This window comes from Nannospalax galili, unplaced genomic scaffold, assembly GCF_000622305.1.
Source record: "Nannospalax galili isolate Female #2095 unplaced genomic scaffold, S.galili_v1.0 scaffold888, whole genome shotgun sequence".
Classification (NCBI taxonomy): Eukaryota; Metazoa; Chordata; class Mammalia; order Rodentia; family Spalacidae; genus Nannospalax; species Nannospalax galili.
Genome location: NW_008357921.1, coordinates 782722 through 810086, shown reverse-complemented (window position 1 = coordinate 810086; position 27365 = coordinate 782722). Strand labels below are relative to the sequence as shown.

Sequence of the window (27365 nt, the reverse complement as noted above, 5' to 3'; positions counted from 1 at the left end):
TATTTATTTATTTATTTATTTATTTATTTATTTATTTATTTTTATTTATTATGTGTATGAGTGTATTGCCTGCATGTAAATAAGTACACCCATGACACATAATGGCCACAGAGGTCAGGATAGGGAATTGGATCCCCTAGAACTGGAGTTACAGACATTTAGCCACCATATGGGTCCTGGGAACCAAACGTAGGTCCTTTGTAAGAGTAGCCAGTGATCTTAACCAATGAACCATCTGTCCAGCCCCTACTGCATGTTTTAATACTCTGGCATTGAGCTGTGGTGGCACATGCCTTTAATCCCAGTACTTGGGAGGCAGAGGCAAGTGGATCTCTGAGTTCAAGGCCAGTCTGGTCTACAGAGTGAGTTCTAGACCAACTGGGGCTATAGGGAGACCCTGTTTCAAAAAGATATACACACACAAAAAGATTCTAGTATAACTTTGTGAAGAGGAAAGATGAGTTATGGTAGCAGTCAGGGTAAAGGGCAAGACATGATGATATATAGATATTATACCAATGAAATCCATTATTTTGTATGCTAAGTAAAAAGAATTTTAATTTTTTATTTTTTTAAATTTTATGTGTATGTGTTTATTGCTTGTACGTAGGTAAGTGCACCTGTGTCGTGCAATGCCTGCAGAGGACAGAAGAGGCTGTCGGATCCCCTGGACCTGGAGTTACGGACAGTTGTTAGCTGCCATATGGGTGCTGGGATTCAAACCTGGGTCTTCTGCAAGAACAGTCACTGTTCTTAACCACTAAGCCCCCTAAAAAGAATTTTAAAATTGTAGTGAGATCATTTTAATTGGGTCTCAGGAGAGCAGAAATAAACATGGACTTTTTGCTATATTGAATTCACTGTATATAAAAAGAGCATGTTTGGTAGCCCACAGTGAGTGACACGGTGGGCTCAATAAATGGAGGCTCTGTCAGTCCCTGTTTTATATTCCTCTTCTATCCCTGTATACTCTTGCCCAACCCCTCTGCTGCTGACCTGTGTTCTTTTTGCGTCTTCTGTACATTATCCTAATAGCTTCCTTTCTGATCTGCCTAATCTCAGTAATTACTGTGTTGTATAGTGCTTTCCAGGTGTCCTTTTTTTTTTCTCTCTTGTAATTGCCCTTTTCTCTTTGACCAGAATTTCCCTTTTCTTTGTTTAGAAATCAAAATGAGGTTTTAGGACATTTTCTATATGGCCACAATGCTGTTATTATACCTAAGCAAATGTACAATAATTTCCAAAGATACTCAAATGTTTATATTCATATTTCCCCAGTTGTCTCTCAAATGGTCATAACTTTCCTAGACCTGCTTAGTAATAACTAGAATGCTTTCCTGTCCTTTGACCCAGTTCTGCCCACAGTTCCAAGGCAATCTCTCTTCATGTTAGTGAATATAATTAATTGCATACATAGTGGTTTGTCTTGCTTTGAGGTAAGTTTTTTTTCTGGGGCTGGAGAGATGGCTCAGTGGTTAAGAGCACTGCCTGTTCTTGAGGAACCAAGGTTATTTTTCCTAGCACCCAGCATCCACATGGTGGCTAACAACCACCAGTTCCAGGGCAATCTGACACACTCTTCTGACCTCCTCAGGCATTGCACTACACCAGTACATTTATATGCATGCAGACAATAATACAGCCCGCTCCCCCCCACATAAATAAAAAGTTGCAGAGGACCCGGGGTCGATTCTCAGCATCCACATGGCGTCTACGAACTGTCCTTAAGTCCAGTTCCAAGGGAATCCAAAGCCCTCTTCTGACCTCTGCGGCAATGCACAACACAGGTGCAGTCACATACATGCAGGCAATACACTCATACACATAAAATAAAAATAAGAAATAATAAAAATATTTTTAAAAAAAGTGCCGGGCATGGTGGCGCACACCTTTAATCCCAGCACTTGGAGGCAGAGGCAGGCAGAGCTCTGTGAGTTCAAGGTCACCCTGGTTTACATAGTTCCAGGACAGCTGGGACTACAGAGAGACCCTGTCTCAAAAGACAAAAAAAAGTTAAAAATAAATAAAAAATTTTTTTCTTTTCATGGCCATGGATTAAGCTGGACTTTTCCTGTTATCTACTTGCTGGGTAAAATTGGCTCTGTTTTCATTGAAATTGTGCTAGTGCTTGGGTCAGTGCCAGGCAGAGAGAATGATACTGCAGCTGTTGCACCTTCTTTCTTCCTGCTGATATTCAACATCCTCTCCATATGATGCTTCTCAGTTGTCCTGCTTAGATAGGAAACACCTTCATTTTGATGTTTCTAATTGTTTCCAATAGGGAAAGCGGATAATTCTCCAGACACTTCTACTTATTTTATTTTATTTTTTATTTTTCTTTTTATTTTTTGAGACAGCGTCTCTCTGTAGTCCCACCTGGCTTGGAACTCGCTATGTAGTCCAGACTAGCCTCCATCTCACAGAGATCCACCAGCCTCTGCCTCCCTAGTGCTGGGATTAAAATGGTGTGCCACATCCCTTGAGTCTCTAGATAACGTTTAATGTTTTTGTAAATTGTGAAATCAAAACTGTGACCATTCTGAGGCATTTTCCTCTAAAAAATTTTTTTATTACATTTATTTGGGGGGAGGCATGTGTGCCACAGCCTTTGTTTGGAAATCAGAGGACAACTGCATGAGACTGCTCTCTCCTTCCACTATGTAGGTCCCAGGGATGGAACTCAGATCATCAGGCCTGGCAATAAGTGCCTTTATCCACTGAGCCATTTTGCCGACTCCTTTCCTTCTTTCTTTTCTTTTTTTTTTTACTTATAATTTTAGATGATGCATTTAAAAAAAAAAATTCGGGGGGAGCAGGGTATGTGTGCCACAACCCTGTAGAAGTCAGAGGACAACTTACGGGAGTTGGTTTTCTCCTTCTACCATGTGGGTCCTGGGGATTGAAATTAGGCTTGGTGGGAAGCCTGTTGTGCCATCTCACCTGCCCCTCTTTTTCTTTTAAAAAAGTGATTTTTCTTTTCCTGGCTGTAATTAAAATAATTAAAATCATACCACTCTTCTGCCATTTTTTGTAACGAGATTTCTATTTGTAGGTCTCAGCACACTGCCTTATAAAAGTATTTTTTAATTGTTTTTCTGCCGCATTAACTTAATTTTTTTTGTTGTTGTTGGTACCGAGGATTGAACCTTGGTCCTCATCTGTGCTTGGCAAGTACTCTGTTCCTAAGCTTTATCTCTAGTCCAGAATATTATGCCTTTTAAATTCTTTTTTGCAGTTCTTGGGATTAGTTTAAACCTAGGGCCTTGTACTAGCTAGGTAAGCATTCAGCTATAACACATCTTAATATTTTAAGATTTATAATTATGAAATGGTTACATAAGAAACAACAATAGCTATTTCTAGCTATAAGCAGTTTACATAAATTAATTTGTCACTACTTTTTTGTATCTACAGAAAGAATGGAGGGAAGACAGAAATGGAGAATTTAAAAGGAAAGTTGCCCGCTGTGTTAGAAAAAGCCAAGAGACTGCTTTTGAGTGACATTTATTCAATAGCTAGTAACTTCACTTATTTCAGGGTAAGTTCCTTTTAAAAATCATACCACCCTTCTGCTGTTTTTTCAAAATTATATGATTTAGCTATTTGACTTACTTCATTTTACCTGTCCTATAGCACCGTGCAATAGTTTGCTGCTTATTAAAGCTACAGCATATATAACCTCTTCTTTTTCGCTTTGTGGCATCCTGATTTAAAAAAAAATATTCTATTGTTTTATGTATATTAGTGTATTGCCTGCATATGTGTAAGTGCACCCATTTTGAGTTATGGATGGTTGCGATCCATCATGTGGGTGCTGGGAACCGAACTTCGGTCCTCTGCAAGAGTACCCAGTGCTTTTAACTGCTGTGTCATCTCTCCAGCCCCACATTGTCAAGTTTTTAACGAGATGTTCTCTATTAAAATAATTTTATGAGCCAGGTGTGGTGGAACATGCCTTTAATCCCAGCACTCGGGAGGCAGAGACAGGCAGATGGATATCTGTGAGTTCAAGGCCAGGCTGGTCTACATAGTGAGTTCCAGGACAGCTGGGGCTACCGGGAAACCCTGTCTCAAAAAGACCAAAAAAAAAATAATAATAATTTTACGGTGTTGGGTTTGGTGGCCCATGCCATTAGTCCCAGAAATCAGTCAGCTTTTCTGTGAGTTTGAGAATACCTTGGTCTACATAGTGAAGTTTTCCCCACCCCCACCCCCAAAACAAATGAAAACAAAATGAAAAGAAAAATTATGGCGTTAATGGTAATAGCATCTTTCTTTTCATTGGTAGTAAGTGAAAATTTTTGTTATGCTTTTTTTTTAAATTGATATTTGTTCTAGTTCACTTTCTGTTGCTGTGGTAAACCACTGACCAAAAGCAACTTGAGGGAGGAGTTTGTTTGACTCAGAGATTACAGTCCATCACCAGAAGAAGCCAGGGTAGGAACATGGAAGCAAGAACTGAAGCAGAAACCATGGGGGAACACTGCTTACTGACTAGCTTTTACTCTTTTTGAATTAATTTATTTTTATTTTGTGTTTATTTTGCCTGCTTGTATGTAAGTACACCTGTATGTGCAATGCTCATAGAAATCAGAAGAGGGCATTGGATCCCCTGGGACTAGACTTATGGCCATGTAGGTGCCGGGAACCAAACCCTAGTCCTCTGCAAGAGCAGCCAGTGCCTTTAACCCTCTGAGCCATCTCTGCAGTTCAAGCTACCTTTTTATACAGCCCAGGCCCACCTTCTTAGGATGGTACCACTCAATGTATTGGACCCTCCTATATTAATTAATAATCAAGAAAATGCCCCATAGACATGCCCACAGACCAGTCTAATGAAGGAGATCCTTCGATTGGTACATGCTCTTCTCAGGTCTTATCAGTTTGACAACTAAAGTTAATTGTAGCTAGTGCTGTCAGTCAAATCCAGGGTCTTGCACATGCTGGAGAAGGTACCCTACCACTGAGCTACCACTCCCACCCAAACATGTAGTAAAATTTTGACTAATAAGTCCATTTCACCCTGAATCTACCATCCTATTGCTGGATGCTGACGTATCTTACATCGTCTTGTATTGAATATTATGAATGTAAAGGATAATGTACAAATTTGTTTGTACTCTACAAAAAGAAAGATCCAAGAGGTAGGTAGGTAAACTCAGTTGTTAAGAGTGCTTGCCTTGTGTTCATGAAGCCTTATGTTCAAGCCCCAGTACCAAATAAGACCAACTTTGGTGGTACGCGCTTGTATTTCCAACACTGGAAAAGTGGAGGCAGGAGGACTAGATGTTCAAGGTCATCTGTATGTAGTTATATAACTATATAGCAAATTCAAGAGCAGCGTTGGGTACAGATGACCTTACCTCAAAAATCAAAACAACCAAAGAAAGATATTTCATATTGTATTGCCTACCCTATTTATTTATTATCTATCTATCTATTTATTTATTTGGCCCTTTTGAGTGCTGGGATTAAAGGCGTGCACTACCACGCCCAGCTATTGCCTACCCTATTTTGCATCTTTTGTTTTTCTTTAGGTGGTTTTTTATGTCTTGATAAGGCCCATTAGAAATAGTTTCTTATTTATTACATAACATTTGTCTACAAGTATTATCTTAGATCTAGCAGGGAGTCACAAGGATGGAAGGCCTTTGTGTCATGTAGAAACATAATATAGATGAGTCTATCACTTTTTTTTTTTTGGAAACAAGGTCTCACTGGCTGGCCTACAGCTCGCTTTGCAAACCAGGCTAGTCTCAAACCCACAAACATCCCCTTGTTTCTGTCGCCCAAGTACTGACATTAAAGTCACATGCTACCACAACTGTCTTTTTTATGTGTCTGAGTGTTTTGCCTGCATGTATGTATGTGTACTACTTTCATGCAGTGCCCATGGAGGCTAGAAGAGGGCATTGGATTCCTTGAAACTGGAATTACAGATGTTTTTTTTCCCATCATGTGGGTGTTGGGAACTGACCCCAGATCCTCTGCAATAGCAGTCAGTGCTCTTAACTGCTGAGCCATCTCTATAGCCCCACATTTATTATTTGAATTAAATAACAGAGGTGATTAAAAACTATTAAATTTGTGCCCAGGTGTTGTGGTTTGTGTTTGTATTCCTAGTTCTTGGATTGGTATCCTAAAGCTGGAGGATCTTGAGTTGTGGCTATATAGTTATTTTCTCAGAAATCAGAGAGAGAGAGAGAGAGAGACTGCTGAGCCATCTCTATAGCCCCACATTTATTATTTGAATTAAATAACAGAGGTGATTAAAAACTATTAAATTTGTGCCCAGGTGTTGTGGTTTGTGTTTGTATTCCTAGTTCTTGGATTGGTATCCTAAAGCTGGAGGATCTTGAGTTGTGGCTATATAGTTATTTTCTCAGAAATCAGAGAGAGAGAGAGAGAGAGGAAAAAAAACATCTGTAAGATATTTATTTATTTATTTATTTATTTATTTATTTATTTATTATGTGTGTGTGCTTGCACACATACATGCGTTTGCTCACATGCATGGTTCATGTGTACAGGTATGTGTTTCTTGGCATACATATGGAGGTAGGAATTGGTTCTTTCTACAATGTGGGGATATGTATGTTATATATATATATATATATTTTATGTATATATAGTATATATATAGTCACTTTTTTTTAGTAAAAAGACAGTGTCTCACTGTGTATCCCTCACTGACCTGTAACTTGTTATGTAGACCAAGCCAAGCTGGAACTCACAGAGATCTGCTTGTCTCTGCCTCCCTGGGATTAAAGATGTATGTCACCAAATTTGACATAGTATGTTTTTGGGGCTCTGGGAAGTGAATCTTGGGTCTTGTGGACACTAGGCAAACATACTAACGCCAAGTTACAAAATAAACAAAGAGTAAGAAAATGTTAGGCACGGTGACACATACTTTTAATTCTAGCACTTGGGAAACAGAAACAGGCAGGTGGATTTCTGTGAGTTCAAGACCAGCCTGATCTAATATAGTGAGTTACAGGCCAGCTGGGGATGCAGGGAGACCCTGTCTCAAAAAGACCAAAAAAAAGAAAGAAAGTGAAGTGAACTTTTTAAGTAGCATTATCACTGTTAAGCATCTTCTTGGCTGGATAGTGGCAAATTGATTCCCATAATTTTACATCTCTGTTCCTTTTGGCAAAGATCTCAGTCCTTTCTAATGTTTGATATAAAACACTTATATAAATTTTTTAAAATTTTTGAATATTATAAAATGGAGGGCCCTTGTGAGCTTGATGTTCTTGGATTTCTCTAGTTATCAATAAGTTGGCATATTGTTTCTCACCCCCCCACACACACTTATGCCCATTTTATGGCTCTTAGTAGCTCTAGTTGGCCTCAAACTTATATCAGTCCTCCTGCTTCAGCTTTCCAAGGACTGGGATTACAAAGTCTTGAGTCACTATGCCTGGTGTGCATATCATTTGCATAGGTTAGACCACTGACGCTTCCTTTGTGAAATGGTCTTTCAGATTTTTGTAATATTTCTGTGAGCTGATTTCTATGCTTGTCATTTTACTCTTGTTTAAATATGTTTGGATGAACATGTTCTTACTTTTAATGAAGTTAAAGTTATTATTCCTTTACATTTTCTGTCTTTTAATAAATTTCAAATTCCAGTACTCAGGAGGCTGAGGCAGGAAGATTGCCATGAGTTGAGAGCCAACCGGGGCTATAGACAACACACACAAACAACCCCTTAAAAGAAGAACAGGGCAACAGGGACTGGAGAGATGGCTTAGCAGTTAACAGCACTGGCTGCTCTTGCAGAGGACCTAGGTTGATTCCCAGGTAACATGGTGGGTAACAACCGTCTGTAACTCCAGTTCCAGGCAATCCAGTGCCCTCTTCTGACCACAGGCACTGCATGACATGTGTGCACATACATACATGCAGGCAACATACTCATACACATTAAATAAAAAATAATATTTATTAAAAGAACAGTAAAATGTTTCTTCCTTACTGCCATATAACTACTGTTTTATATTATCTTCCAAAATATTTATAATTTTGCCTTTTATATATCTGTGTTGAATTCCCTGCATTTGACTTTTATGTATGACGTGAGGTAGAGGTTGAACCCCCTCCCCAAAGAGACATACTTTCCTCTCAATGTAACACAGTTGGTTGTGAAGGCTCTTTATTTACCCATCAGTGCCCAATGCCAGTTGTTGCACAAAATCATACCACCAGGTATATTTGGCTCCCTTTGGCTATTTTAGTTTATGGATCATCCTATCTGTGATCACACACTGTCTCTATCCTTGTTATTTTTATGATCCAATTATCAAATGTAAAGATATGTCAGAAATAGTTCTAAAGTTTATCTACTATTAATCCATTTTCCATGTTTAGAACTTTTCATTCCTGAAAAGATTCATATATACTTTTAAAAATGAATTTCTTCCCTTTTACTATTAGGTATATTAGTAACATTACAGCCTTTAAAGTGTTTTTATCATCCTGTTTATATCTCTCAGTGTTTTTGTTCTGTGTTTGTTCATAATTCTGTTCTAATTTCACTATCATTTCCCCTGATACTTCATTTACCTGGTCTTTCCCTTCTGATTACCTTAGCGAGGTACACTACCACTGAGCTGTATCCCCAGCCCTCCCATCAGCCCATGTACTACTAGAGGCTTAGTGACATTTTGAACATTTTTCATATATGCCTCTGTTTCATTCTGGATATTTGTCTTGAATACAACTGTCATGCCAACTCTTGGCAAGGTGAGCTCACTGCATTGGTGTTTTTTTAATGGGTGTTATACTCTCTTAAGGACTGAAAAATTCTTAGGACTTGTTACTCTTTTCCATAACTATTTTAACTTACCAAAGATTATAGGCCAAAAGTAATGTTGAATCAGAATACCTCATTGTATGAAACGGTATAGTCTGTTGTCAGTGATGAAACTAATAACTCGAAGAATGAGGAATGCCGCTGGACATGCGACAGGGCAGCCTGGTTATCTCATCACTTGAAGTGGTTAGCCTGAATTGCACAATGAGACCTTGTCTCAGAAACAAAATTCAACCAACTAACCAAAAAGACGAACCAGTCAACTAAGAAAAGGTATAAGGAGGCACTAATTGGAGATCTTGACTAACATGGGTCATCACTGCTCACTCAGTGATAAGAAAGTATGCTTCTTAGAAGTTGCAAGTACTCCAGATATATCATTCATTTTTACATTATTGTAAGGGTTTTGAACTGTGGCAAAATGTATGGGGGTTAGCATTTCTGATAAAAGTTTTAAGTAAAATTTACCGATTTATTTTTTTGAAAGTATCTGAGTTGCATTTGTAAGTCAGTATCTATGTCAAAAGTTTAAAATGTTTGTTTTCCCTTTTTGCCATTTATTAAGGTCAATCTCAGATTTCTTTTGTGATGTGACTGTCCTTCACTGCCAAATAAAATTTCCCCTTCTGAAGTATGTACCACCTTAGGTTAGTCCTTTAATCCATTATGAACTTGTCTTATTCTTTTCATATATATATGATGCAAGTGGGAAATAAAAGTCACAATAAGTGTCTCATATAGGCATTGGTTTGAGATAAAGGTAAAATCATGTGAAAATTCCATAAAACACATATACACCTTGCTGGGGATATAGTTCAGTTAGTACAGTGCTTGGTGTAGCATGCATGAAACCTTGGGTTTGATCCTCAGCACCACATAAAATTGGGTGTAGTAGTTCACTCTTGGGTGATAAAGACAGAGGAATCAGAAGTTCAAGGTCATGTTGAACTACGTAGTAAATTTCAGTGCCATCCTATGCAACAGAGACTATCTTAAAAACCAAACAACAATAAAAAAACCAACCATATATATCAAAGCTGAATGTGGTGGCACATATCTAATCCTAGCATTCAGGTAGCTGAGACAGGAGGATTGTGAGTTCAAGGTAAGCCTGGGCTATATAGTACGACACTGTCTTTAAAACAAACAAAATCAAAACTCAAAATTCCCTATCACCAGAATCCAGTGTCACTGTTACTGTATAATTTTGTAGTTAAGGTGTATTCTTTGGAAACCTGTTGCCTTTAACCAGTCATATAGGCTGGGCAGTCACCCCAGCCTTTCACAGGTCTTAAACTTTCACTGGTTTGTTTCATTGGGTTTTTTGTTGTTGTTTTTTTGGTCTTTTTGAGACAGGGTCTCCTTATAGCACCAGCTGGCCTGGAACTCACTATGTAGACCAGGCTGGCTTTGACCTCACATAGATGATCCTCCTGCTTCTGCCTCCCAAGTGTTGGGATTAAGGGCATGTGCCACGCCCAGCCGTTTTTTTAAAAAAATGTTTTATTTATTATTTTTATTTTGTGTATATGAATGTATTGACTGCATGTATGTAAGTGCACCAGTGTCACATCAAATTCCCCTGGAACTGGAGGGTGCCATGTGGGTGCTGGCAGTCAAACCTGGGTTCTCTGTAACTCCAGTTTAAGGGGATCTGATGCCCTCTTCTGATCGCCACAGGTATTCTACAACACGGGTGCACTTACATACATGCAGGCAGTACACTCATACACATAAAAATAAAAAAGACATTTGAAGGATCGTTAAGGTGGCCCAGGTAAGGTAAAAGTGCTTGTAGCAAAGCAAACTTGACAACCTCCATTAAATTCCCAGACCTACATGGTAGAAAGAAACAACTGACTCCTTCAAGTTCTCCTTTGATTTCCACACCAGGTCATGTCACATGTGCATGATGGCCATGGGCACTTACACTCAATAAATGGGAAATAAAAAAAAAAATTTTTTTTTAAGTTTTATTTTATGTGTATGAATATATTGCCTGCATGTAGGTAAGTGCACCCATGTTGTACAGTGCCCACGGAGGACATAAGAGGCTGTCGAACTTCCTGGAACTGGAGTTAGAGACAGTTGTTAGCTGCCATGTGGGTGCTAGGATTTAAACCCAGGTCTTCTGCAAGAACAACCGGTGTTCTTAACCACTGAGCCATCTCTCCAGTCCTAGGGAAATATTTTTTAAAAGAAACTGTGTGTGGTGGCACACACCTGTAGCCCCAGCACTTGGGAGGCAGAGGCAGGTGGATCAAGAGGCAGAGGCAGGCGGATCTCTGTGAGTTCAAGGCCAACCTGGTCTACATAATGAGTTCCAGGACAGCTGGGGCTACAGGGAGATCCTGCTTCAAAAAGACAAAAAAGAAAGAAAGAAAGAAAGAAAGAAAGAAAGAAAAGGAAGGAAGGAAGGAAGGAAGGAAGGAAGGAAGGAAGGAAACTGTGTAGTCTCTTTATGCTAAACTATAAAAGCTTTACATTGTTTCTAAAATATCCACATTAGCTGGGTTTGATGGTCAGTGCATTTAATCCTAGCACTTAGGTTACACAGAGGCAGGCAGATTTCTGAGAACAAGGTCAGCCTAGTCTACATAGTGAGTTCCAGGCCACCTGGGGGGCTACAAAGAGACCCTGTCTCCAAAAACAACAAAAAAATCTTTGATGGTTCTATTGTCTCTGAAACATTACTGTTTTACTGTTACTTCACCCTGGGATTGAAGGTATGGGCAACCACACCTGAGGTTGGGATATTATTTTATTTTATGTGTATGAGTGTATTGCCTGCATGTATGTGCAGCCGTGCACCCGTGTCGTGCAGTGCTGTGGAGGTCAGAAGAGGGCTTTGGATTCCCCTGGAACTGGACTTAAGGACGGTTTGTAGCCGCCATGTGGGTGCTGGGAATTGAACCTGAGTCCTCTGCAAGAGCAGTCAGTGCTCCTAAGTGCTGAGCCATCTCTCTAGTCCCCTGAGGTTGGGATTTTAAGAGGAGAAAGAAAAGTAAATCTTTTCTCGTACAGCTCAGCATTGCTACTTTGTATATCATTAAAGATGATTGTTTCTTTTTGTTCTGCATCCAGGCTAGAGGGACTTTATTTTCTATTGCTTTGTAACAAATTGTTCCAAACTTAGTGGCTTCAAGCAACATTTATTATCTCATACTTCCTGTGAGCCACTCAGTCCTCTTGGTATGTTAACTTTTTTGACTTTTTTTTCTTTCAAGGTCCTAGTCTAAGTGTTAGTTTAAATGCAGTCAAGCTATCTTAAGGTACAGTTGCAATGATCTCCTTTTGTGCTTGCTCAAGAAGCTGTAGGCGGGACTCACTTCTTCCCAGGGTTTTGGCTGGCCTCCTCTTTTGACTCTTGTCACAAAGTTGTCTTCAGAAGTCATCTCACAATAGAGAAAGCAGAGGAGAGAATCCTGGACTATGTATGGTGGATATTACTGTCTGCTGTTCAGGGGAAGCAGTTATACCCAAGCTGGTGGAATTACTGCTTACAAGATAAAGTATAGCTGAGTTCCTGGCTGGGAGCCAGTACATCCATGGTATCCCTCACTTCCTGATGGTTATTTGCATTTGGTGGATTGGTCATCTCACTTTAAGAGTTCTCTGAGGGGCTGGAAAGATAGCTCAGCAGTCAAGAGCACTGGGTGCTCTTGCAGAAGACCTAGGATCAAATCCCTGCACCCACTTGGTGGCTAACAACCATCAGTTCCAGTTCCAGGGAATCTGATGCCTTCTTCTGACTTCCGAGGGCATTGTACAACATGAGTGCACTTACATACATGCAGGCATTACACTAATACAACACAGACACACACAAATTTTTTATTTTTAAAAAGTTCTCTGAAAGGCCATTCCAATGTGAGATTTACTTTTTTTCAGCTAGCCACTCCAAGAGTTCATTCATCATTTCCTTCTGCCTAAACTGATACCCCCGCCCCCTTTTTCTTTTGAGGCAGTGTCTCTTTGTAGCCTCAGCTGGCCTGAAACTTGCTATGTATACCAGGTTGGCCTAAGTCTGCCCGCCTTTGCCTCCCAGTGCTGTGATTAAGGTCATGTACTACCACACTCAGCCCTACTTTGCTCTTTGAGGGTACTTCCTAGTAAACCTCACATTAAAAATTCTCTGTTACAGAATCTGTGGCTATTAGGCATTGTGAGACAGTATAGTAAGATAGAAAGAAGCTTCACCTAGTTGCAGATTTGGTAGAACAATTTCTCACAGGTATATGTATATATGGCTTCATATATATGATTCTGTTCCTCCCAATCAGCCATATTTATTCTCTCCATTTCCTATTTGAGACTACATTTTCAGGTAAGTAGTTATTTTAGGAAACTTTACCCTTGATCAGTTTCATATTCAGAAAAGATTGATTTCTACATTAAAATCAAGTGTCCTGAACAGGGCCAGTGAGGCAATTGCCAAGTGAAGGCAATTGCTACCAAGCCTGACAGCCTGAGTTAGATCCCCAGGACCCACATGGTAGAAGGCCAGAACTGACTCCTGCAAGTTGCCCTTTGCCTTCCACCTGTACACCATGGTGCACAAAAAGTAAATAATTTTTAAAAAATCATTTTTGAGTCCTGAATTATTGAGCCTCTCTGATCATCTGTGTTCAAATAAAGAAGAAAGATGAAAACTACCCAATATACTACAAACTTATTTTTCTGTGGAGCTAAAACCATCTAACATAAGTTTGATTAAATGGTATAAATATGAGAAAGTTATCAGAACAAAATAAGGAACAGTGTGAAGGTAGAGAAGGAAGAGATTCATTAGATAACTGTCAAAGACCACAGATATAATAGAAAAAAAGATGGATAAATTTTGACTATCAAAACTGAAAATGTATACATTATTTGAAGACAAAGTAAAGATAACTGGCAAAGTAGGAACAGTTTACTCAAATATTCAGGTTTTCTGTTCAGAATACTTACCCAGCTTATGCAAATCTGTAAAAAACATTTAGCACACAAAGTTGGTATGAGCAGACAAGAAAGGTTAATGGCTATACAGATGAAAAGCAAAAGCATTCAAGTGGTATTTCTTCAGAGCTACAACTTTTATTCCATACATTTTCTTTTCAGTTTTAAACGTGTCTTTTATATTTTCTACTGAGAGATATATTTGTATACAAATGGTGGAACCTGACTCTTGGTAGAGGCAATATATTCATATTTGGTACATCTCATTCTTTGTGTGAGTGAGGCACATTTAAGTGTAGGTAAAACTCCTTTGCCAAGAAATTTAGTAGTTGTATAGTCAGAATATTTCCTAGGGAGTCTAAAGTATGGTAGAGATACATGTAGGACTACAGATAGTCTCAAGGCTTCCTTCTTCCTCTAATAGAGCTTTTGGTGTAGTTGAATTTTGGGTGATTGTAAGATAAATTTTATTCTTGGCTTTGTATTCTAAGCTTTTTGTCTGCTGTGAGTTGAATTTTACTATAACTCCAAAATACATTTGGCCTTTCTGTCAGGAATTTAATTTTTATTATTTGAATTCCCAGGCATCTTCTACTTGAGTTTGCCCAAAATAGTGCTTGGCAGGAAATGCCAGTTTCTTAGTTCCTGGGAACACATAGTTTAAAGATGAAGTGGAAACAGGTGCTGTCTTCCTATTGCCTTCTGTCCCTGCCCCATAGTCAAAACACACATAATATAGCAATGGCTCTGAAGTTTCAGTCATTAAATGGGATTGATAAAACATGAATCTTGTTATTTTCCTTTCTGATTAGGAAACTATCATGTATTGACTTTGTGAGTTTTCTCTGTAAAAGGAGAAAATTTCACGTGATTTTATTACCTTAGTTTGTAAAACATTTGACACTACTTGGCAAGTCATAAGCGTTTAATAAGATGGTAGTCTTTGTTATTACATGTATTCCTGACTTGTAATATAATTGAGAATTTAAGCCATAATTTGTGGGAGGGTCTGTGGTAAAATGATTGTAACTGACCTCAAAGAGTTGACTAGAATTGAGCACGTTGAGAAGTGTAGCAGTCTTAAATTGTCTACATCCTCAATGTCTAAATTTCTAAATTATTTTTTGAGAAAGATTTTAAAAATTATTATGTCTGTGTTTGGGTGTGTGCATTTGAGTGCAGGTGCTCATAGGAGGCCACGGGTGTTGGGGTCCTCTGAAGCTGGAGTTAGGAGCAGCTATGAGTTGCCTGACAGGGTGCTGGGAACTGAACTCAGATCCTCTGTAAGAGCAGTACATGCTCTTAACCATTCAGCCATTTCTTTAGCCCCAAATTATATTTCCCTTTTAGCTTTTTTTGGTGGGAGGGTTGTTTGGGGGGTGGGGGGGGTCTCCCTGTAGCTCCAGCTGGTCTGTTACTTGCCATGTAGACCAGGCTGGCTTCAATCTCACAAAGATCTGCCTGTCTCTGCCTCCTGAGTGCTGGGACTTAAAGGTGTGTGCCACCACACTGGTTTTACTTCACCTTTTTTGGGAGGCGGTGGGAGGAGGAAAGGGTTTATTTCATCTTACACTTCCATGAGGCAGGTAAAGGCAGAACAGTACAGCTGCCTACTGATGTTCACATCACTTTTTTTTTTTTTTTTTTTTTTCCCTTTTTAAAAAAGGGGCTCCCTGTAGCCCCAGCTGGCCTGGAACTCACTATGTAGATCAGGCTGGCCCTGAACGCACAGAGATTGCCTGCCTCTGCCTCCCAAGTGCTGGGATTAAAGGCATGCGCCACCACACCCGTCTCACTTCACTTTTAAGTGATCCTTCTGCTTGTGATTGTAGATGTAAGTTGAAAGGCATTTGGAGTATTGAAAAATCTAAAGTACTGTTGTATAATGGAGGTAATATCTGCATTATCAACATGCTGCCACTAGCACAGGAAGCCATTGTGATTGAGGAATTGGAATTTTTAATTAAAAAAAAAAAACTGGTTTGAGGCAGGGTCTAATTGTGTAGCCCTGACTGCCTTGAAACACTGTAGACCAGGCTGGCCTATAACTCACCCAGATCCACCTGCCTCTGCCTCCTGAGAGCTGGGATAAAGGTGTGTATCATCATGCCTGACATTTAGTTTAATTTTTGTTTGTTTGTTTGACAGGGTCTCCCTAGTCCCAGCAGACTTGGAAGTCACTATGTAGACCAGGATGGCTTGGATCTCACAGCGATTTGCCTCCCAAGGGCTGGGATTAATCTTTAAAATTTAAGGCACGGTCTTACTGTGTTGTGTGGCCCTAGGAGGCCTCAAATTCATTGCTTTCCTTTCTCAAGTTCTTGAGTGCTCAGATTATAGCTGTGTGACATCCTTGTGACCCTTTTATTTGGTTTAATATTATTATTTAAATTAAAAAGAAATAGCCATGTGTGGCTAGTGGCTGCTATATTGGGTAAGCATATGAGTGAGTTCCAAATGAAATTGAGTTTGCTGCCAAAGAAATAGAATAGAAATAAGTATTTCCAATGGTGATTTATAAATTCACTACATAATGCTGTTTATTTTATTGTAGGTCTCCAATTGAGAAACATGGCACTGTTTTTCCTGCACTCTACCCACCTATTGCTGGACTTCTGTTGTAACAAGTTGGCAAACACTGGCTGGAACTGGGCTGCAATAAAACATGCCAGTTATTAATGCTGACAAGAGCCTAACAAGTGCCAACTTACAGAGGATTACGCGTTTTGAATTCTAATGAACTGTTTTAACCTTCAGGAAGAATTGTAAAGACCTGTACATAGCACAACATGATCCGGATAATATATATACTGTTCATGTACATCCACAAATACACCTTGTACCAAATAATGCTTTTCTTGTAGTAGAATAAGAATCGTGTAAATTCTAAAAGATTTTAGCAGGTTTTCTTTTCCTATTCATTGTTTATCAGTTCAAAAAGATTCCTTAAAGCATGTCAGGTGAAAACCAATTAGGATTAAAAGTTTCCATATAATTTCCTTTAAACCATTGAGTCTCATTAAACTCTTCCCATTTACTAAACTTTTGTATCTTCTTTGTTTTGACACACTTCCCCTTTCCTTTTATCTCCTCTGTCTACCAGAAAGTTCTCAAATCATTTAATTCAAATACTGAAATACCTAGTAAATTACTTGATTCCCCCCCCCCCCCAGATGACTTCAGAGGAGGGTCATCACTCGGTGCTTTGTCCTTTTTTGTATTCCAGTTCACCCATCTTTTGGATTGGATGTAGCAATAACATTTTCTGGCTGTTGAGCGCTCTTGATATCTTAGTCATTATCTCCTGAGAACTTTAGGGAAAAAAAAGGGAAAAAAGAGTCTGTTCTAAGTTCAACTTAGTGAAATTTATTCCAAACAATTCAAAATCCAGATTTGGTTTTATTTTTGCCCTTAAGTTGCCTAATGTTAAGGTTGGATGAATAAAGCATGCACAGCTACAGGCTTTCAACATCTGGGTTTGTTATTAGAAATGCTGTCTGCCCTCATACCCTTCTCCTTATTCCTTCATATTTCTTCGCTTCTTTACTGCAGATTTTCCTCACTTCTTGTAAAAAGAAATGCGATGTATATTTTCATGTAATTTGATTTTGGAACTTTGTCACCTTATGTAGTGAGTTCTTCCAAAATATAATTTTTCCAATAATTGTCAAGTTGTTGGCTTTTATTGTACTGAATGAAGGTTAAAATACTGAATGCCAGAGAAGTGCAGTTTAGAAAAATCTCAGGTTGATTCCTTATGCAAACAAACTTAATACTTGAAAATTTCACGGCCATGGCAGTATCCATATTGGGTTCTATCTAGATTATCAGAATCCAAAAACATTACAGGAGTAAATTGTTTGCTAATTAACATGCAGATTCTATCACTGACATAGTGCACTTAGATTTGGTTAATGTTTGAGCATAAATATATTTCATACACAATTTTCTAAAACAACTTCTGTAATTGGCAAAATGAGTACGTGCATGGTTAAAAACAGGTGGAACTTCCTGTTTTTAATTTGAGAGTGGGAAGTAGTGTTTGGTACATAAGAAATAGACCTAAGACAGTACCAGATGGGTCATGGAGTTTGAGTGTGAGAATCAGTGAGAATAGGCGTGTCTCTGCTCTGTGGGACTTAGATAAATCCTTTGGCAGAAGAGTGAATGAAAGGATTCCTGTCAAAGCCAGACCTCTACTAACCTTGAATGTCTTTTTAAAGCAGAGATGAAATGGATGAGGGTATAGTCGTGGTAGAGTGGTATTTCTAAAGCTTAGTACTTGGAAGCATTGTAAAAAACCATAAACATTATACAAACTCCTAACAGTGTAGTGACTGAGCACTTTGATTTAGTTGGAGCCCAATTCTGTTCAAAAATCTTTGAAAATTTTTTTTTTTTCAGAGACTAAAAATTATTGTCCCACAGTGCTATTGCCCGTCCTACAAGGGACTTGGAATGCAAACTTCTTCACTCTTAAATCTGAAATTGTCCTCACAGAGGTTGCTTCGGCGGTGTGGAGTTGGGTTTTTTTCCCCTCTCCTATTGCTGTCATTCTAGCAATCTGTTGAGTTAAAACCTGGGATTTGACTGTTCAGCAGGTAGCAAATGACTAGTAGTAACTCAGGGACAACAACTTCTGAACTTCTTGTTAAGTGCCACTGTAATTTAGTTACTTGGGAATAATCATGTGGTTCTTTAGGATAGATCAGGGGCAGTAGAAAGCCAGGAGTAAATTCCTCTCTCCTCATGCTCTTTCCAACCTGATTCCCTGACCTTGCTACATGCAAAACACAGACTTAGATGTTAGGACTTACTTTCCTCTGTCAGAGATGTCATCTGTGCCTTTCCAAGTGTTCATCTGACAATGTGAATTTTAAATGCCTCTACATTTGATATGAAACTCATGCTCAGGTGGCACTACACCAGGTGGCTTTTGTTCCACCAATGCCTCATTAGTGTGAGGCAATTCTCTGCTTTAGGAAAAGTCCCATCCCCCTCTTCCCCAACCTGTGCCAACCACAAAGAACATTACATAGTCCTTTAGGTTATAGAACTATTGGCTGTTACTTAAATTTATTCCAAGTTCTTGTAGAGGCTTCTCAATTTCAGCCTGTGTTTATAATGGCATGATCTCAGTGGCTTTATGGCCTCTTGAGTTAAAATCCATGAGGTTGATTTCCTTGTCACTAAAAGGTAATGTCTATGAGGTTATTCTTCTAGTTCCGTGATCACTTGGGTGTCACAGTATCTTTTAATGGCCTTCATTCCCAGTTATAAAATTTTATTTATATGCTCATTCACCTTCTACAAATCTGCCCACTTTGGGTTGTGGTGCCTGTGTATCTTTGTCTGGTCTCCAGTTGGTGGAATTACCTTTTTTGTACTGCCACTTCTCAACATCTTTGAAATTTGACATAATGTTGCTTCATTCCAGTTTTTTGTTTTGTTTTGGTTTTTTAGTTCTGTAATTTGTTGACTGTATTTAACTATGTGAGTTTTGTTGTGATGTTTACTGTATTGTAAAGCACCTTAATCATGTGATGGGTGCTATATAAATCAATAAATGATGACTTAGAGGCTGTATTATGAAGTATTTTGGTTTTAGGAAGGTCTCAAGCAAGTTGTGGGATTCTTTCTCTATAAACAGCACATATCAAGCGATACATGGGAAAACATTGATAAATTTCACAGCCTTTAAAGAAGGAACTCGAAAGCAGGAAATTAGCTTGATTTCCAAACTGAAATAGTCTTTAATTTTCCAAGCATCATTTTCATCAGTTTCCATGCACAGTGATTTACAAGCTCAAACTGCGCACACAATAGAACATTAATTAGGGATTTTGTCTTAATTAAACTAGGCTCTTCTAAGTGCTGGGACTAAAGGTGTATGTCAGCACACCTGGCCTTTTTTCTTTTAAAGATAAGTATATCTTGTCCTGAATCCTCAAATAGTTTATATGTATTTAGTGTTAGATATTGAAAACTGATTTGCTGTAGTGATGGTGTTAAGTTCCCTGTGCCTATTAGGCTCCTCCCTACAAAATGAAAGAGCATTGAGCCAGACATTTCTGAATCAGAAACAAAATTCTGATTGTAATTTTCCTGATTGAAATAAACCTGCTGTGAAAGGGAATGGTTGTTGCCCCTGAACTTTTTCAGCTTTATACATAACCATCTTCAGGTGTATAGTAAGTTTTTGCATGCTGCTTCAGGTGCACATGAGCAGGTTTATTTATTTTTTTTAACTCTGGTACTGTATACTAGGCACTGAGCTTCCAGGAAGGTTTTTTCCATTCCCCTCATGGAAATACTAATTTAAACTTCTGGAGACCTGCAAAGCTCAACAGAATTTAGTTTAAAGAGAAAAGGCTTCCTGGCTATGATATTTCTGGTTGCTCAGTTTCAGGTGTACAAGATGGGATAAGATTTTTTGGTTTGCTGAGCTTTAGTGACTAGACATAATTTTAAGCCCTGTTCACATAGGTGAAACGACTCAAATGGCATGGCTTTCACAAAAGGCAGCCAGACACGTCTTAGATATGGCTGCACAGCAAGTCCTAAGCAAGAAATCTGACTTTCCTCCCCCAGTAGTATCCATTTATTCAACCTCTAAAGTTGAGGATGTTGCCCAATGGCAGAAGGCTTGCCTAATGTGCAAAGTCCTAGGTTTAATACCTAGCACCACATATACACAAAGGGTTGGAAACATGGCTTGTTCAGTGAAGCTTGCCCAGCAAACATGATCTGAGCTTCCACCACAGTCATTGCCTAAAATCCCAGCACTGGCAGAGTCGGGAGGGGCTTATTGGCCAGTCAGTGTAGCCAAATCTGTGAGCTTTAGGTTTAGTAAGAGACCCTACATCAAAAAAGGTGGAGGGCAAGTGAGCAAGATACCTTGACCTCTTGCCTCCACGTTACACACAAATGTGCACACATATACATAAAAGTTATAATAGCAGTTGAATGTTGGTGGTAACATTCCTAACAAGAACACCTTTCCTTGTGGCATGCATGTTTTGCTATCTTTTTTTTCATAATAGATCTGGTGAAATTCTTAGGATCACTAAGGTAATTATCTCAAGAGGAAACAGGTTTGGGGAGATGTGGTGCATGCCTGTGATCCCAGCACTTTTGAGGTGAATGCAGGAGGATCAGGAATTCTAGGTCATCTTCAGCCACAAGTTCTAGGCTGCCCTAGACTATATTTTTGATACCCTGTCTCATAAAAAAAAAAAAAAACAACACCCAACTTTAGGTTAATTTGCCAGAGTTGCAAAAGTGAGCCAAAGATAAAGCAAATGATGCAAAATAGATCTCAGCTATGACAGCATTTTCCACTCTGAGGTGGTTTTTGTTTTTCTTTCTTGGGTTATTTTTGGGATATATCTACCTGTAGCCCCAGCTGGTCCAGAACTCACTATGTAGACCAGGCTGGCCTTAAACTCACAGAGATCTGCCTGCCTCTGTCTCCCAAGTGCTGGGATTAAAGCTGTGCACCACCATACCCGGCCAGGTTATTTATATTTTTTAAGACATGGTCTCATTATATGAGCACAGGACTGTTAATTACACATTCCAGTGCCTTCTTGGCTGGCCCGGACCCACTATGTGGTCCAGGCTGGCCTACGTCATTTTTATGCCACTGTCTTGAGATATTTTAGGAGACACTGCACTAGCTTGCCTGGCCACCTCAACACCCCTAAAGAAAAGTTCACCATTTGGCACACCTATAAACTATTCTCAGCAGGGAAGCTTTGAGCTCTGTCATCTCCATTGAGATGGACAGATAACTCTACAGTTCTTTGCTGACATGCTGCTTCTAAGGCCACTACTTTAAGCATCACTCTTCACACAGTCTCCTGAGCACAGGACTGTTACTACACATTCCAGTGCCCTCTCACATTTCTTAAGTGTCTATCAGCCAGGGTTAACTAACCCTTCTTCCTCATAATTTTAACCCTTCACCATATTTTTCCATGACCTAAAAAAATGCAAATTCCTTAACTATTCCACTACCGACTAATGCTTTGTGATAGTACTTAGTTCCCAACTTCAAGTACTTTGGTTCTAACATCTTCTTCCTATTTCTGACTGTGCTCTAGGGGCCACTTCCTCCCTGAAGTCCTTAACTGTTTATGCACTCTTTTCAGTCTCCTGAGTTTAAAAAAAATCTTTTTTGAGCTGGGTATTGAACCCAAGACTTCATACATAATAGTTAAGCATACTAAGCCTTTTTTTCTTTTAAAAGAACCATACTCTAGATTACTTTTTAATCCTGTTTTGCTATTATCCAATAGTCCAGTCAGTCCTATATTTACCAAAGGTTTTAGCTCCTGGTTTATGGTCTTCCTTTCCTCTATTTAAACTTCCAACATCTAATTATCCGGGGATTTATCATCTCTTAGAGCCATTTGGCTATGAACAGTTTGCCACTTTGACCCCAGGAATCTCACAACTTTGCTTACACTGCATTATGACCCCTACATTTGTCCTTAGCCAGTCTCCGTGCCATATTTGATAAACCGAGCTGTAGCCTCAATTTTTTGACAAATGCTGTCATTCAAATCGCGTCTGTCATTCAAATCACTTCTGACACCTCCCAACGTTACAAGGTGCTCTGCGGACCGACCCCGCGGAAGATGAAACAGACCGGTCAGCACTTGGCAAACCTCCCAGTGCACCCTTGTATTAAAACTCCAGCGGGGTGCGGCTTCCCGCTCCACTTTCATTCACCTCTTTCCTGTGTCCGGCTCCTCCCTTTGCCGCGCCTCCCACAGTCTCGCGAGACTTGATGGCTCCGGTAGCCGTGCACTTCTCGCGAGGCTGCAAGCAGGGCCGGCCCGACATGGCGGAAGGTAGGGTTTTTGTGGAGTGGCGCGGGAAGGCACTGAGCCGTGGGGTTACCACTCATCGGTAGCAGCAGCCCCGGGAGGGGAAGGCCGGGCGTGGCTGCACGGGGCACCGCGGGTCTCGGGAGCCTTCCTCTCCGGCCTCTCAGGGTTCTTCGAGCCAGGGTCCCGGGCGCCGTTCCTATGGCAACGCCCCTCCCGCTGTCTGTCCCAGCGGAACCTCCGCGGGCTGCGGAGCCGGGTGAGGAAGTTCGGACTGGGGACCGAGCGCTGTTCGAGGCTCGGGAGGGCTGCTCCTTGTAGTACCGGCGATGCTGGAACGGCGGGGGAAGTGACCCTCTGCTTAGGAAATGGAAACTGCTGCCATGGCAGGTCTTGCATCCGGAAGGGGTGCATCCCTCGCCTGCGGAAGAGCTTGGGACTCTTCCCCGACAGAGCTGGGGGAGAGATTGGGCTGACATGACCCCACGCGATTCCTGCGCGCGCTTTGGATCTGACTCCGCTGCAGCCGCCTGTGCGAGCCCGGGGATTTTCTCCCAGGGCTTACAATGGGGCCCAGCGGAGGCGTTGAGTGAGGGAGTTGGCCAAGGTCAAAGTGCTGGGAGAGGTGTGCGAAAGCCGGGCTCCTTTGCCTCCCTGTCGGGTACTTGTTTGTGGTGCACTGTTTCTGACACTGCAAGTAAAGGCATTCTGGTCTCTCAGGTTCCGCCTCCCTTAACGTAGCATCTTTTATTATTAAAGTCTTACTGTACAGGTTGGGGAAAAGAACGCCGGAACTTGCCAGGGATTGACAGTGAGACTATTGGACCTGGCCTGTGTGCTTCTCCTATATATCCTGTTGTTGGAGAAGAATACTTCTTGTTTGACTTTTTATTGAATAACTGTGGTGTGCTTGGTTCAAACCTGTCTTGTTGGTGTTGAACTAAGCTTTGACTGAATCTGTCATTTCTTTATCTGAGATTTGGGTAACTTGACCATTGGTGTAGATTTCTGGTTTGGTTTAAGCATAATCTTATGAAGGAGGCCTGCCAAGTATGTTTTGCCCTTTAGAGATAGATGAAGGAATGGAGGCCAGAACTAGAGCCGGTACTGGACCCAGTTTTCTTTTCTTTCTTTGTTTTTTAACCCACATTAGTACCCCTGGAAGTGGAACTCAGGTGAATGCTGTCTGGAAGCAGAGGAGGAAGCCAAGGAACTGACAGTGCTGGGCGTGGTGATGCTTGTATCCCAGTACCTGGGAGGTTGGTGGCAGAAGTGTCAAGAATTTAAACCTGTTCTCAGCCAGCCTGGGATACATGAAACCCTGGTGTGTCATTGTCGTCGTCCCGCTCCCCCCCACCCCCCCAAGGAACCAGGTGGTCTGCAAACCACACAGTATTGTTCACAGGGGGCAGCCAGAGAGTTAGACAGTGTTACTTAGCAGTAAGATGGGGTAGGAAGGTTCAGGAAGATACATCCTGCTTTTAGGAAGGGGATTTGAGTGTTTGGGGAATGCATAATCAAATTTCAAATTGTGGAGCATGGTCAGTTTTTCATTCAGTAGCTTTATTAAACACTTTCTATGTTTGCGCTCAGGTTCCAGCTGTAGGGAGTTCATACAGGCTGAGGTCAGCACACTGATTGCTTGCCTGTGGTTGCCTTGAGGTATGTTAGGGTTGGCCTTGAGAGACTTCTAGCCAGTGGAGTGCACACCTTAAACGCAAAACATCCTTTGAGGATTAAATTGGTTGGGTGGAGGGGTGTCAAAAGATGGGAAGATAATAGTTAATCTTGAGCTCTGGCTTCACAGTTAACTTTTTTACACTTCAGTTTCCTTACCTAAGTCACAGGTTAAATAAAACTGCTTGGAAATGATGCTACAAAGTTTGATGAGGAAAGTTTGAGGAAGGCATTCTGGGCCAGTCAGTTCAGTAATCTGAAGGCAGTTGTATAGGCGAGTACGCACTGGGCTCTCAGGGTCCCAGCGCGTACTCCTGGGCAGTGAAAGTTCCTCCGCTACTGAGGTCTACTCAGTCGATCCCGTTCCTATTTCACCCGTATACCTTCCTCAGGATGTGAGGTCCACTGGCCACTTGGACCACACGGGAAGCGTATGAGGGAGGGCGAAAACCAGGGTGTCCGCGAGTCGGTGATGGAGGAATAGCGCCCCCCGGGGAGACTGGATCACAGGATTTAGTGTTACAGCTCAAGACAAGTGACTCAGCTCAGATCTCAGTGATTCAGCTCCAGCTCCAACTTTATTGGGGTAAAACTAGGACTATTTATAGTGTAGAGACAGCAGAAGAAGCCTTAGCTGATAGGTACTTTTAGGATGCCTCATTTACATAGGGCGGTGGGCTTCTATCAGGCTATCAGACAACGCCTGATTAAAAACCTGGTAGCTCCTGTGCCAGAGGGCATGTATTTGTGGCTAGCATTTTAAAAGAGTCAGGGAGGATGTCAGGAAGGCACTCTGCTATGAAAGGAATCTGCAGCACATGGTTTCGGAGCTGGTGAGCTATCCAGACGTGAAGAGATTTCTACTTTGCATAACAGAGGACCCCAACACAGTTGCTCTGTGAAGAAAAAATTTGTTGAAGATATTTTTTTGTTTGTGTTTTTTATTTTGTTTTGTTTTGAGACAGGGTCTCCCTGTAGCTAGTTCCACCTGGCCTGGAACTCACTTTGTAGATCAGCCTGGCCAATCTCACAGAGATCCACCTGCCTCTGCTTCCTGAGTGCTGGGACTAAAGGCATGAGCCACCATGCCCAGCTTTTACAAGTGCTCTTAATCACTAAGTCAGCATCTGCTGCTTGTGTTTTAATCAGGATTGTCAGAGCTGCCTGCTGTTCAGAGATATGCATAAATACACTTAGCAAATTTTTTATTTATTATTTTTATTTTATGTGTATGAGTGTATTGCCTGCATGTATGTGAGTGTACCAGTGTTGTGCAATACCGCAGAGGTCAGAAGAGGGCTTCGGATTCCCCTGGAACTGGAGTTATGGATGGTTTTTAGCTGCCATGTGGGTGCTGGGAATCGAACCCCGGTCCTCTGCAAGAACAGTCAGTGCTCTTAACCACTGAGCCATCTCTCCAGCCCCCACTTAGCAAATTTTTGTGAGCTGTAACAATTAGAGTATTTGTCAGCATACTGTGGAAACTTGCCTGATGTTTTGTCATTTGATGGTGGTTTATGTGTGATAATCAGTGACCAGGAATAGTAAACAGAACCTTGAGAAACCAAGTACACAGTAACTTCTTATCTGACTTGCATAGACAGCTTCCTTTCCCATCAATCCATGGCTGTTCACTTGGCTACAGATGTTTAGCTCACTATTTTAAAAGCTTCCTGTATGGTTTTACTTTTACTTTTTTTCTCCTTGGTCTTGCTTACCCATCCTATCTCTTTTCAGTTTCTAGTGTTCAATCAGATTTTAGACAGACATGGTGACCCACACCTGTAATCTACACCTGGGAGGCAGAAACAGGAGAATCAAGAGTTCCTGACCATGTCAAGTTTGAGGCCAGGCAGGGCTACACAAGACCTTGTCTCAAAAACAAACAAAAAATCTGGGAGAAGGCTCAGCAAGTAAATATACTTGCTGCCAAGCCTGACAACCTGAGTTTGATCCATGGGAATGACATGGTGGAGAGACCCTGTTCCCACAAGTTCTCCTGTGACGTCCACATGCATGCTGTCACATGTATATGCCTCCGTATTAATAAATAATAAAAAAAATAAGCTCTAAATCTCTCATATCCTTTTTTAAAAAAATATTTTTATGTGTATGCATGTATTGCCTGCATGTAGGTAAGTGCACCTGTGTCCTGCAATGCCCTCGGAGGACAGAAGAGGCTGTCGGATCCCCGGGAACTGGAGTTACGGACAGTTGTTGGCTGCCATGTGGGTGCTGGGATTCAAACCTGGGTCTTCTGCCATCTCTCCAGCCTCCAGTCTCTCATATTGTTAATGCTCCTTCTCCAACTGCTGTGGTTCTCTGTGATCTTAAGGTATATTCCAAATGATCTTGAAGTCTCAAAGAGATCTGGTCTTAGTTTGGTGCTGTAACTTGTTTCCTGCTCCTCATTTATTGTGCCCCTGCCACAGGAACTGGCTTTTCTTACATGTTCCCAGACTACTTCTGCCTTTATCTTTGTCTCTACCATTCCTTTGGCCCGGAAAGTCATTTCTCCACATGGCTGACAACTTTTATTCAGATAGCTGTTCTGATGTCATCAGAGAGCTTTTCTGAAGGAATGGTAAATCCCATGAAGTGGGTATTTTTTTCCTGTTTTGCTCACTGTTCTATCTTTCAACTTAGAAGTGTTGAAGGCATGTATGGATTTGCTGAGTACCATTTACCATTCATCCAAAAAGTTTCCTTGGAGGATGAGGGTATAACTCCATGCTTAAGCATGTATTTAACCTGCTCCCAGAGTTGGGTTTAATACCTAGCACTGCAAAACAGGGAAGTTGCCTGGATATACCCTTAGTCTCTTGTCAAGTAAGCTGGTAAGTTCAACTTTTATTTTAACATTGAGAAACATTGGTCAGCTAGGAGCTCCCTAACACCCAGAGCTGTAAGTGTATGCCTTGAACTCAGTGATCCTCCTGCCTTACAGATTTGAGCAACCATACCTGGGCTCCCTTAAACAACTTTTCATCCAGCCCATTTAAATGTAATGCTTGGGCTGGAGATGTGAAGAACTTACCTTGGGTCCAGTCCCCAGCATGTCAGAAAAAGAAAAATGCTTATGAGCCCAGAGTCTG

General features: G+C 40.7%; 2 protein-coding genes across 6 annotated transcripts in view; both read left to right on the top strand.

The window, feature by feature from the left end:
• Ube2g1 (ubiquitin conjugating enzyme E2 G1) overlaps nt 1–19345 on the top strand; it is an 88260-nt gene extending 68915 nt beyond the window's left edge. Inside the window, exons 5-6 of the mRNA XM_008855635.3 lie at nt 3415–3538; nt 16314–19345. Coding sequence (XP_008853857.1) covers nt 3415–3501 — 87 coding nt within the window. The 3' untranslated portion in view covers nt 3502–3538; nt 16314–19345. The remainder of the gene's footprint in view (nt 1–3414; nt 3539–16313) is intronic.
• A 3228-nt stretch (nt 19346–22573) lies between these two features.
• Ankfy1 (ankyrin repeat and FYVE domain containing 1) overlaps nt 22574–27365 on the top strand; it is a 119029-nt gene continuing 114237 nt past the window's right edge. The window contains exons 1-2 of one of the 5 annotated variants that reach the window (XM_029557486.1): nt 22574–22617; nt 23747–23852. In XM_029557486.1, coding sequence (XP_029413346.1) covers nt 23828–23852 — 25 coding nt within the window. In that variant the 5' untranslated portion in view covers nt 22574–22617; nt 23747–23827. The other 4 variants (XM_029557488.1, XM_008855633.3, XM_029557485.1 and 1 more) reach the window with 4 other exon arrangements.